General features: G+C 36.5%; 1 protein-coding gene across 4 annotated transcripts in view; it reads left to right on the forward strand.

The window, feature by feature from the left end:
* The window catches only part of SPAG16 (sperm associated antigen 16), a 968000-nt gene that overhangs the window by 571218 nt on the left and 382998 nt on the right, over positions 1 to 13784 (forward strand). For all 4 annotated transcript variants that reach the window (XM_027589886.2, XM_027589888.1, XM_027589889.1 and 1 more), the window contains one exon: positions 4939 to 5065. In XM_027589886.2, the coding sequence (XP_027445687.1) occupies positions 4939 to 5065 (127 nt within the window). The remainder of the gene's footprint in view (positions 1 to 4938; positions 5066 to 13784) is intronic.

The following is a 13784-nucleotide window of genomic DNA, read 5'->3' on the forward strand; positions in this document are numbered from 1 at the left end:
TGCCTTTTTGTAAATGTTCTATAATTCCATTAACAGTTTGTTGATCTGTAAATTCATATAAGCTTGAAGTTTTAAAGGCGCAATTTCATATCCAATATTAATAGCGCTAAAACAAACACAACAAAGGAAATAAAATCCCTAAAATTTAATGCCTCACAAAGGGAAACTGTGTTAAAATGTTGTCCTCTTATGAGTTAGCATATGTATAGGAAATACACTTTAAATGAAATGTATGGGCTCTAGAAGAGTAGATAACTTTGTTTTACAATGAGCTGAAAGTTCAGAGAACTAACATTCAGTTACCAGAGTAGTAAATTAAATCAAGGGGGCAAGGAAAGAGAAGAAAGGAAATAAAGGAAAAGCAGGAGGTGAGTTAATAAAGAGCTATCGGGCGCCTGGGTGGCTCAGTTGGTTAAGCGACTGCCTTCGGCTCAGGTCATGATCCTGGAGTCCTGGGATGGAGTCCCACATCCGGCTCCCTGCTCAGCAGGGAGTCTGCTTCTCCCTCTGACCCTCTTCCCTCTCGTGCTCTCTATCTCTCATTCTCTCTCTCTCTCAAATAAATAAATAAAATCTTTGAAAAAAAATAAAGAGCTATCACTTATGAACTAACTTCTTCCTACAAAAATGATAGGAAAACGGCAGAGGGCAACCAAGAGAAAATTGCATCAAGTTTCAGTGTTTATGTTTTTGATAGAAATGTACAAATCATTTCCATCCCTTGTGGTGCTGTCATGCTCCATCACTTTAGTCCATTTTCACCTTGCAAAGAAATTCTGAATGGGGCTCCCTGCTCTGGCAGCTAATTAATCTCTCACAAGCCTGCTCTTGTAGCCTGTCTGCCTGGAATGCCCCACCTTAAACCAGTGACTCCTGAGCAGATTTCTTTCCCCCTTGAGCAATTCTTCCTTTAACTATGTGAAGACCCAGTTTTTTCCTTTTCATCTGGGAACCTATGTGAGCTATATCACTGAGGAGTTCCTCCCTCTATCCCACCACCATAAGTGAATATATCCTCAAATAGCTGAATTGAGTTTTTAATGAGCAACAAAGCCTGAATATAAATTGTCAATGTGTACAGTGTTTTACCAATAATACATATATGCAAGGATACACATGACTAGAACAATACATTTTCTGTGTATATGTGTGTTTGTTAGATCTTCACTATAATGAAACACATATAACCATATTTGTAATACTGTTGTATTTGCCTTTAAAAATACTACCAAACTTTGCAATAGGAGACTTTTTAGTGTAATGACAAATTGTATATGTTAAGAAAAATCTTTTAAGTTAAAAGCATAATCCTTTATAAGTCAAAATGCTTCAATTAAAAATAATAAATACCATATTCAGATGTTTTCTATTTAATAAATATAGTCTTCTAAAAAGTTACCAGTAATGAACTACTTACAAATAGAAATGCTTAATTTTGTCACAGATAGGACTTTATTTCAGTAAAAGTGCATAGGAGGTTAAAAATATTAATCATACTTTTATTTCTTGTTCATGCTGTTTCCAGATCAATCCTTTTTTTCTCCAATATCTAATCTGCTATTTTGCTCACTCAATAATCTCTTTATTTCACATATTATACTTATTAATTCATCCATGTTCTTCTTTTTTATAGTCTCCATTTATCTTCTGAGATTCTTTATTCACACACGCATTATAACTATCTGGGCTTTTTTATTCTTAAACATATTTATAATAGATGGTTGGAATCTTTGTCTTCTGTTATAAACATTTGATTCATCCCAGAATCTGTTTCTATGACTGAAATTTTATTTTGATTATGGGTCACAGCTAGTACCTCTTTACATGTGAAGTAATTTTTTTAAAATTACATGCTGGTTGTTATTAATGGCAAATTATAAGGAGTCTATATTAGGTGGTCTTTCTATAAAAGGTAGTGAGTTCTATCCTAGTGATTAGTTAAATTATCAGCAGATTATTTTTGCCCTTTCTGTCTTGGATTTATTCTTTGGCAAGACAAGTTTACTTTGGTTTTGAACTTAGTTCATAAGGATGACACTTACTTTTATTGTGGGGTCTTTCTGGAGTCCCAGCTGAACTTGTGAGGTGCCCAGTGAGTTCTCTTCACACTCTGGTTGCGGTTTAAATACAGTGTCTTCTAGCAGTACCTGGACTCTGGTATCATTGTTCAGATCTCAAACACAGAGCAGGAAATCTCTGCTCTTAGTCTGTAGAATTGCCATCTATAACTTGACCAAGAATTCCTAGGAAATCCCCATAAAAACTACTGCCATTCCAATGAGTTCCCTTTTCTCATACCCTGTGCTGCAAATTCCAGGCATATCCGCAGCTCCAGTTGTCCTCACTGCCCCTTGTCTGCCTGAGACTTTGGTTCTACTGGGATCCTACTGCTACATTTGATAGCAGGGAAGTGCTTCCGAGCAGCAAGTCAGGAGGGTCATGGAGCTTACGTCGTTTTTTCTTTCTCTCAAAGATTACTGTCTTGTGCTGTGTTTAGTTTAATGCCAGAAAACAGTTGCCTTATGTAAGTCGTGTAACTTTATAGTCATTTATTGTGTGGGAAGTACAGTACTGGTTACTCTATCATAGTTGCAAACAAAAATCCTAACAGGACATTTTTATTGTTAGATGAAGTATACAAGGGGGATTGCCATAGATGAGGCAAGTGGGGGGGTGTAAATGAGGCAGAAGCTTTAGAGTTAATACAGAGCTTGTGACTCAAGGGGTTTTGCAAGAAGCTGCATCCATACTTTAAAATACAAAACTGAAGGAGAGATGAACTTCCAAGATGGAGCCACTAACACACTTGGTGATGTCTTTGTGGAAGACAACAAATCTGATTAGAAATTAGAGGTGGGTCCAATTTCTCTCCTTCTACCATTTATATTTAGCAAGTAACTATCCCATTAAAATATAGGTCATAATAAAAAGAAACCAACCCCAAACTTATGAAGAATTGCAAAAATGGAAGAATAAGTTAATATAAACTAAATTCTACTAAAGAACTTATAGTGCATAAAGAATTACTTAAGCACAGTTATCAATAATTCATAGACAGCACACTGTATTTTCAAAGAAATTACAGAAATGCTATTTTTAAATTTATTTTATATAATAAAACATCAAAAGTTCTAAAGTATTCCATTATGATTTTATAAGAGAGTACATACATGTGAAAAGTAGACTAAGAAATATCAGGAAATAAGTGAAATAGAAAACATAAAAGCCTTTGATGGCTCGCACACATACATACACAAATAAAAATAAGTACAATTGACAATTGAAAAGGTGTGAAAAATGAAAACTATATATATAAGGATATAAGTATCATAGACAGAATGTTAAATGTGGAGGCAGAAAGAGAAAAACTAAAAATAAAACATAGTTGGTATTTCTAAAGAAATCAAAAGTGAAATAAATGGAAGATAAAAACCTAAAGATATAATGGAGGAGACTGTCCTAGAATAACTGAAGTGTAAGAATAATAGATGGAAATTACCATCAAGTCATGCCATGATAAAATTTCTGAACTGCAGTGTTTGTGAAAGACCTATGAGAGCTATTGCACATAGAAAGCAAATAATCCACAAAGGTAGTTGGACAGAAATAGGAGGAGAGATTAGGTTGTCCTCAGACTTTGCCTGTGGTACAAACAGTGGAACATTTCTTCACAAAAATTTGAGAACTGATGATGTCAGATATTATAGCCAGTTAAAATTGCTTTTGAAGTACTGAATGATCAAGAAAATAGAAAAGATATGGGTGCAGAGGATCAATTTAAATATATATTTAATAAAAACTGGGAGGACGGGTTGGGAGGCACTAAGCAACTATGAGATTTGTGATTATTGATCAAATATGTGTTATGATTTTTGATGTAATATTAACCATATGATTTCAAAGAATTGGAAGGTGGGTAAAAGAAAAGTGGGAGGAATTATACATTTGTTCATTTCCTTTTTTAATTATACTTTTCTATAAGTGAAAAAATAATTTAAAATAACATAATTTTAATATTTTTTCTTACTGTTAGGATGTCTTTTAGAGAATATCTCATAATAATAAAATATTTACTTGACTGAGCAATGTCTTTAATTCTGCCTGTTTTGTTTTATGGTTAAATTCTTCTTTTTAATGTAATAATTTACTACTATTTTTTTTTTCTTGAGAGAGAGAAAGAGAGAGTATGTGCATGAGTGGGGGAAGGGGCAAAGAGAGACTCTTAAACAGGCACCATGCTCAGTGTGCAGCCTGAATTAGGGCTCATCTCATGACCCTGAGATCATGACCTGAACCGAAATCAAGAGTCACACACTTAACCAAGTGAGCTACCCAGGTGCCCCAATGATATACTATTTTAATAAGATAAATATGTACTTCTTATTTTTCTGTAAAATGTCTCTCTGTCTCTCCTTAAAGCTATGGAGAACAATTACATTTCTGGAACAATTACCCTAATAGTTAAAGGTGATTATTTCAATATAATTGGCTTTGGAGTATAAACCTTTAAAGAAATGCTTTGTACTTATATTTCGGGAATCATTAGAAAATAGCAGGAAAATTTTCTACAAATGAAACTGCATTTCATTGTTTTCTTTTCTTAGTATATTCCCTTATTAGATGGGGACAATTTTTATGTAGTCATTTCATGAGAAGGAGTAAATGCCACAATATAAAGATGGCTTTACCAAGTGACTTTATAAATTTGAGGTAACTTAAATTTAGTCAGTTTTATGCTACTAATTCTATAAAGTGCTTAGGATATAAGGTGACTATAGAATTTTCCCTTAAAATGTGGTTCTTATACATTTTTGCCATTTATAAAACAACTTTTTGCCTCAGATACTTAAATTATCTTCATTAGCATTGTGTAGATAGCATAAGAAACATTTAGGTGCTAACTCCTAAAATGTGAACTCTTCATTTCTCTCTATACAGTGAAAGATGCAGATGCACTTTGTATGGACATACAGATTCTGTGAACAGCATTGAGTTTTTTCCTTGCTCCAACACTCTTCTCACAGGTTCTGCAGATAAATCCCTGTCTTTATGGGATGCAAGAACAGTAAGCAAATTATTAGCCCTTTTTCTAGGTTTTGATAAGTCTAATCACTCTTGGTCATTCTTTAGGTGCTAAGTACAACTTATAAAGTAATTGTGCAAGAATGGTAGTAGGTTCCTATTTCTAAGATCTTGCTTATGTACTCCTATCTACCCTGCCTCCTAAATGTAAGGCTTATAAAAATAATGCAACTACTTCATTAAACATTAATTCAACAATTACTTATTGAGATAGAAACTCTGCTGGTACAGGGAATATGAAAGGGGAACACATATCGCTTCTCCCTAAGGATCTTGTAGCAAAGAGAAACAAGAGACTATCTTAATACAGTGAGATAGGTTTTTAAATGGAAGGACATATAAGGTACAGGAGGAAATCAAGGAGAACTGTTATCTGCCTGAAAGAGTACAGATGGCTTCCAAGAGGAGTCTGTGCTTGAGCTGAGATGTGGATTTTAAGTAAGATATACCAGGTAGTCTTGAGAAGGGTGGATTCCGGGAATGGGAAGTGCATGTACAAAGCACTAGAAATACGAGGCTGTAATAGCATGTTCTAGGAATAATGATATGTATGAATAGAGCTTACGGAAGAAGAAAGAAATGGCAGGCAAGAGTATTCAGATAGAAAAGGACAAAATCATGAAGTATCTGACTCAGGTTTTATAGTGTTTCAGAGGGAAACTGTTAGAATGTGGAGGAAGCAGGGTGGCATAATCAAATTTGCCTTTTAGGAAGGCTAATATAATACAGTAGTTGACTAAGAGAGTCAGTTATATTGAGGAAGCTGGTACAACAGGCTATGAGTGGATGGGTATTTGAACTGGGGGACTGTAACAAAAAATGAGGGAGAATGAATTAAAGACAAGAGGTTTAACTCTCAGAATTTCTTTTTTTTAAATATTTTATTTATTTGAGAGAGAGAACACAAGCTGGGTGGGGGGAGGCAGAGAGAGAGAGAGGGGGAGAAGGAGACTCCCCACTGAGCAGGGAGCAGGACACAGGGCTCAATCCCAGAACCCTGAGATAATGACATGAGCCAGAGACAGACAAGCTTAACTGACTTAGCCATCCAGGTGCCCCAGCTCTCAGAATTTGAAGAGTGATTGGAGGTAGAGATTATGGGAGGAGAAGGTGTGTAAAGTGACCAGCTGTGTCAGTTTGTCCAAGACTGAGGAATCTCTTGGGTCATGGGATTTTCAGTGCTAAAACTAGACACTCCTAGCCCACTGTTGCTTCAACAAGGAAATAGATGTAAAGAAATGATGGGTATTAAAGAGGGCACATGTTGTGATAAGCACTGGGTGTTATATGCAACTAATGAATCGCTGAACAGTACATCAAAAACTAATGATGTACTATATGTTGGCTAACTGAACATAATAAAAAAAATTTTTTAAATGGAGACAGAAGGTGAAAACTGCATTTTCAAAAACTTTGGATGTGAAGATGAAGAGGAGAAAAGGCTGTAGCTCTAGGGTCAAAATAAAAATAAAGGGTCCCCCTTTGTTCAGAGAGCAAACAGGCTTATTTGCATAGGGAAAGAGCAGGGGAAGAGAAAGGGATTGTAGGTGGAGGAAAGAAAAGATATAACACAGAGGCTTATTGAGCACAGATTTTAGTCATTTGAGAAATGCCGAGATATGCAAAACAAGGTCTCCATATCCTTTCTTAGCAACATTTGTTGAGGATAACAAAGAAAACAAGGACTCCAGGAGACTATACAAAAGAGAAGAAATATCCATAGTTTCTGGTCCCTGGGTCACTAAAGAAATACAACTTGTAATTTCTCCCATTTTTCTTCCCATAAAAGACACATGACTAACATCAATAAAGGAATGTAATAATGAACATACAAATGGTGGGAATAGCAATCCAATTCAATATAGGAGGCCCCATTTAGTCTTCTGAGACAAATTAATTTGAATAGATATGAATAGATAACAAGAAGTCCTCAGGTTTACATATTATAGAAAAAGGCTACAAATGTCTTAGACACCAACTTCACATGTTGGAGAAATTTAGACTTCTGATGAAGCAGAAGTCAAAAGGCACTGGGGGAAAAGAGTGTCAGACATGACAATAAAATCAGAATGATTTGTTGTTGAGTGCATAGGTCCCTCAGCCTCCTCCTTGCTTTAAAAAAGCTTGGACCCTGATGCAGCAGAGTTTACTCAGGCTAATGGAGCATCAGTGGAAAAGCAAGATTTTCAAATGCATTTAGCCTAAATACTTAGATGTGAAGTGCATATAAAAGCAACTGGTAAAGAAAAACCCACAGAGAAAATAATAATTTAGCAGTGACCTAAATTTTATGTTCATTTTCCCTTGATTTCATGTTTTTCCCCCCCTCTCTCTGAAAGTTCTATAACTGAATGTTCTCAGAAAACATGTCTCTTATTTATTTTCTCTCATATGAAAAACTGAAGCACTAATGATTGGAAGTAAAACTGTTCTTATTAAGAGAAGTTGCCTCTACACATCTGCCTTAAATGCACAGAGTTGTGTACTGATGGTAACCTTTCTACCCGACGTTGCAAGCTCTTTTTGTTTTGTTCTTATTCCCCATGGTATCTCTGAGAGCAGAAAAAAGAAATTCAGCACAGAATAGGGCCTTTAGTATATACATTAGCATAACACTGGTTTAAATGTATGTGCATGGAAAGGTTGTGAATCCCAAAAGTATCTATTTAGTTCATATATAATATAAATATATATATTAAGTTGGTTTAATGGCAGATTAAAATTTATATTACTATGCATGCTAGCTTTAAATTAATTAATTCTAGGGGACTCCTGGGTGACTCAGTCGTTTAAGCATCAAACTCTTGATTTGGCTCAGGTCATGATCTCAGGGTCCTGAGATTGAGCCCCGCGCTGGGTTCTGCACTCAGTGGGGAGTCCACTGGAGAGTCTCTCTCTCCTTCTCCCTCTGCCCCTACCCCTGCTCCTGTGCTCATGCACTTTCTGTCTCTCAAATAAATAAATAAATAAATAGATAAATAAATAAATAAAAATTAATACTAGGAAAAGGACTCTAAAATATTTTGGTGTGAATGAAATGTTCATAAATAATAGTAAATGCATCATTGATTAGAAATAAAATTCATTTGAGCGCTCCCGCCTAGTAGTCCTGCTGCCCCTCCCCATCTCACTGGTGGCAGTGGTTGGAACAGGCCGGCCCACAGCCTCCGACATGCCCTGTTCTTTCAGGGCTGGAGGGAGTTCAGCTGAAGTGAGGAAAATCCAGATATTTCATTTTTTACAAATTGAAGTTTTGTGGAAACTCTGCATTGAGCAAGTCTGTTGGTGCCATTTTTCCAACAGCTTTTGCTCACGTTGTATCTCTGTGTCACATTTCGAATCTCCCTGACTGAGGAGGAGCAAGATAGGGGAGGAGTAGGAGACATAAATTTCATCTGGTTCCAGGGATTCAGCTAGATAATTATCAAACCAGTCAGAACACCTACAAACTCAACAGGAGATCGAAGAAAAGAATAGCAGCACATTCTGCATGGAGCACTGGGTGTTATACACAAACAATGAATCATGGAACACTACATCAAAAACTAATGATGTGATATATGGTGATTAACATAACATAATAATAAAAAAATTAAAAAATCAGGAAAAAAAAAAAAGAATAGCAGCAATTCTATGAACAGAAAAGTTACCACTTTCTGGAAGTGCATATTTTTCTGGGGTTGTTGTTAGCATTGTGTTCTCTTATTCATCTATTCTCCTCTCGACAAAATGACAAGATGGAAAAACTCACCTCAAAAAAAAAAAAAAAAAAACAGTATCAACTGCCAGGGACCTAATCAATAGGATGTCAGAACTAGAGTTCAGAATGAAGATTATAAAGATACTAGCTGGGCTTGAAAAAAGCATAGAAGATACTAGAGAATCCCTTTCTCGAGAAATAAAAGAACTAAAATTGAACCAAGTCAAAATCAAAAAGGCTATTAATGAGGTGCAATAAAAAATGGAAGCTCTAACTGCTAGGATAAATGAGGCAGAAGAGAGAATTAGTGATATAGAAGATTAAATGAAAGAGAATAAAGAAACTGAGAAAAAGAGAGATAAACAACTACTGGATCATGAGGGGAGAATTTGAGAGATAAGTGATAACATAAAGCGAAACAACATTAGAATAATTGAGATCCCAGAAGAAGAAGAAAAAGAGGGGCAGAAGGTATATTGGAGCAAATTATAGCAGAGAACTTCCCTAATTTGGGGAAGGAAACAGGCATCAAAATATAGGAGGCACAGAGAACCCCCCCTCAAAATCAATAAAAATAAGTCAACACCTGACATCTAATAGTAAAACTCACAAGTCTCAGAGACAAAGAGAAAATCCTGAAAGCAGGTCGGGACAAGAGGTCTGTAACCTACAATGGTAGAAACATTAGATTGGCAACAGACCTATCCACAGGGACCTGGCAGGCCAGAAAGGACTGGCATGATATATTCAGAACACTAAATGAGAAAAATATGCAGCCAAGAATACTATATCCAGCTAGGCTGTCATTGAAAAATAGGAGAGATAAAAAGCTTCCAGGACAAACAAAAACTAAAGGAATTTGCGAAAACCAAACCAGCCCTACAAGAAATATTGAAAGGGATCGTCCAAGCAAAGAGAGAGCCTAAAAGCAGCATAGACCAGAAAGGAACAGAGACAATATACAGTAACAGTCACCTTACAGGCAATACAATGGCACTAAATTCATATCTTTCAATAGTTACCCTGAAGGTAAATGGGCTAAATGCCCCAATCAAAAGACACAGGGGATCAGATTGGATTAAAAAAACAAGACCCATCAATATACTGTCTACAAGAGACTCATTTTAGATTCAAAGAAACCTCCAGATTGAAAGTGAGGGGGTGGAAAACCATTTACCATGCTAGTGAACATCAAAAGAAAGCTGGGGTGGCAATCTTTATATTAAACAAATTAGCTTTTAAACCAAAGACTATAATAAAAGAGGAGGAAGGACACTATATCATACTTAAAGGGTCTATCCAACAAGAAGATATAAAAATTGTAAATATTTATGCCCTTAACATGGGAGCAGCCAATTATATAAGCCAATTAATAACAAAAGCAAAGAAACACATCGACAATAATACAGTCATAGTATGGGACTTTAACACCCCCTCACTGAAATGGACAGGTCACCTAAGCAAAAGATCAACAAGGTAATAAAGGTGTTAAATGACACATTGGACCAGATGGACTTCACAGATATATTCGGAACATTCCATCCCAAAGCAATAGAATACACATTCTTCTCTAGTGCACATGGAATGTTCTCCAGAATAGACCATTTCCTGGGTCACAAATCAGGTCTCAACCAGGACCAAAAGTTTGGGATCATTCCCTGAATATTTTCAGACCACAATGCTTTGAAACTAGAACTCAATCACAAGAGGAAAGTCAGAAAGAACTCAAAAACATGGAGGCTAAGGAGCATCCTACTAAAGAATGAATGGGTCAGCCAGGAAATTAAAGAAGGATTTAAAAAATTCATGGAAATAAATGAAAATGAAAACACAACTTTTCAAAATCTTTGGGATACAGCAAAGGCGGTCCTAAGAGGAAAGTATATAGCAATACAAGCCTTTCTCAAAAAACAAGAAAGTTCTCGAGTATACAACCTAAACCTACACCTAAAGGAGCTGGAGAAAGAAGAGCAAATAAAGCCTAAACCCAGGAGGATAAGAGAAATAATAAAGATCAGAGCAGAAATCAATGATACAGAAACCAAAAGAACAAAACAGATCAATGAAACTAGGAGCTGGTTATTTGAAAGAATTAATAAGATTAATAAACCCCTGGCCAGACATATCTAAAAGAAAAGAAAAGGACACAAATAAATAAAATCATGAATGAAAGAGGAGAGATCACAACCAACACCAAAAAATACAATTATAAGAACATATTATGAGCAAGTATATGCCAACAAATTAGATAATCTGGAAGAAATGGATGCATTCCTAGAGACATATAAACTACCAAAACTGAACCAGAAAGAAATAGAAAACCTGAACAGATCCATAACCACTAAGGAAATTGAAGCAGTAATCAAAAAATCTCCCAACAAACAAGAGCCCAGGGCCAGATGCTTCCCAGGGGAATTCTACCAAACATTTAAAGAAGAATTAATACCTATTCTGAAACTTCCAAAAAATAGGAATGGAAGGAAAACTTCCAAACTCATGAGGCCAGCATTACCTTGATCCAAAACCAGACAAAGACCCCATCAAAAAGGAGTACTACAGACCAATATCCCTGATGAACATGGATGCAAAAATTCTCACCAAAATACTAGCCAATAGGTCCAACAGTACCTTAAAAGGATTATTCACCACGACCAAGTGGGATTTATTCCTGGGCTTCAAGATTGGTTCAACATCTGCAAATCAATCAATGTGATACAATACATTAATAAAAGAAAAAACAAGAACCATATGATCCTCTCAATAGAGGCAGAAAAAACATTTGACAAAGTACAGCATCCCTTCTTGATTAAAACTCTTCACAGTGTAGGGATAGAATGTACATACCTCAATATCATAAGAGTCATCTATGAAAAACCCACAGCAAATATCATACTGAGTGGGGAAAAACAGAACTTTCCCCCTCAGGTCAGGAACACGGCAGGGATGTCCACTATCGCCACTGCTATTCAATGTAGTATTAGAGGTCCTAGCCACAGCAATCAGACAACAAAAAGAAATAAAAGGCATCTGAATTGGCAAAGAAGAAGTCAAACTCTCACTCTTTGCAGATGATATGATACTTTATGTGGAAAACCCAAAAGACTCCACCCCAAAAGTGCTAGAACTCATACAGGAATTCAGTAAAGTGGCAGGGTATAAAATCAGTGCACAGAAATCAGTTGCATTTCTATACACTAACAATGAGGCAGAAGAAAGAGAAATTATGGAGTTGATCTCATTTACAGTTGCACCCCAAACCATAAGATACCTAGGAATAAATCTAAGTGAAGAGGCTAAGAATCTGTACTCAGAAAAATATAGAATACTCACAAAAGAAATTGAGGAAGACACAAAGAAATGGAAAAACGTTACATGCTCATGGATTGGAAGAACAATATTGTGAAAATGTCTATGCTACCTAGAGCAATCTACACATTTAATGCAATTCCTATCAAAACACCATCCACTTTTTTCAAAGAAACGGAACAAATAATCCTAAAATTTGTGTGGAACCAGAAAAGACCCCGAATAGCCAGAGGAATGTTGAAAAAGAAAAGCAAAGCTGGTGGCATCACAGTTCTGGACTTCAAGCTCTATTACAAAGCTGTAATCATCAAGAGAGTATGGTGCTGGCAAAAAAACAGACATAGATCAATGGAACAGAACAGAGAGCCCAGAAATGGACCCTCAACTCTATAGTCAACTAATTTTTGACAAAGCAGGAAAGAATGTCCAATGGAAAAAAGACGGTCTCTTCAACAAATGGTGTTGGGAAAATTGGACAGCCACATGCAAAAGAATGAAACTGGACCATTTCCTTACACCACACACAAAAATAGACTCAAAATGGTTGAAAGACCTAAACGTGAGACAGGAGTCCATCAAAATCCTAGAGGCAAACACAGGCAGCAACCTCTTCGACCTCAGCCACAACAACTTTTTCCTAGACACATCGCCAGAGGCAAGGGAAGCAAGGGCAAAAATGAACTACTGGGACTTCATCAAGATAAAAAGCTTTTGCACAGTGAAAGAAACAGTCAACCAAACCAAAAGACAACCAACAGAATGGGAGAAGATATTTGCAAATGACATATCAGATAAAGCGCTAGTATCCAAAATCTATAAAGAACTTATCAGACTCAACACCCAAAGAACAAATGATGCAATCAAGAAATGGGCAGAAGACATGAACAGACATTTTTCCAAAGACATCCAAATGGCCAACAGATACATGAAAAAGTGCTCAAGATCGCTGGGCATCAGGGAAATACAAATCAAAGCCTTAATGAGATCCTACCTCACACCAGTCAAAATGGCTAAAATGAACAAGTCAGGAAATGACAGATGCTGGCAAGGATGCAGAGAAAGGGGAACCCTCCTCACTGTTGGTGGGAGTGCAAGCTGGTGCAGCCGCTCTGAAAACAGTATCGAGTTTCCTCAAAATGTTGAAAACAGAACTACCCTACGGCCTAGCAATTGCACTACTGGGTATTTATCCCAAAGATACAAATGTAGTGATCCAAAGGGGCACCTGCACCCCAATGTTTATAGCAGCAATGTCCACAATAGCCAAATTATGGAAAGAGCCAAGATGTTCATCAACAGATGAATGGATAAAGAAGATGTGGTGTGTGTATATATATATATATATATATATACATACATATACACAATGGAATATTATGCAGCCCTCAAAAAATGAAATCTTGCCATTTGCAATGATGTGGATGGAACTAGAAGGTATTATGCTAAGCGAAATAAGTCAATCAGAGAAAGATAAGTATCATATGATCTCACTGATATGAGGATTTTGAGAAAGAAGACAGAGGATCATAGGGGAGGGGAGGGAAAAATGAAACAAGACGAAACCAGAGAGGGAGACAAACCATAAGAGACTCTTAAGCTCAGGAAACAAACTGAGGGTTGTTGGAGTGGAGGGGGTTGGGAGGGAAGGGGTGGCTGGGTGATGGACATTGGGGAGGGTATGTGCTATGGTGAGCGC

The sequence above is a fragment of the Zalophus californianus genome, chromosome 3 (assembly GCF_009762305.2).
Source record: "Zalophus californianus isolate mZalCal1 chromosome 3, mZalCal1.pri.v2, whole genome shotgun sequence".
Taxonomy (NCBI): domain Eukaryota; kingdom Metazoa; phylum Chordata; class Mammalia; order Carnivora; family Otariidae; genus Zalophus; species Zalophus californianus.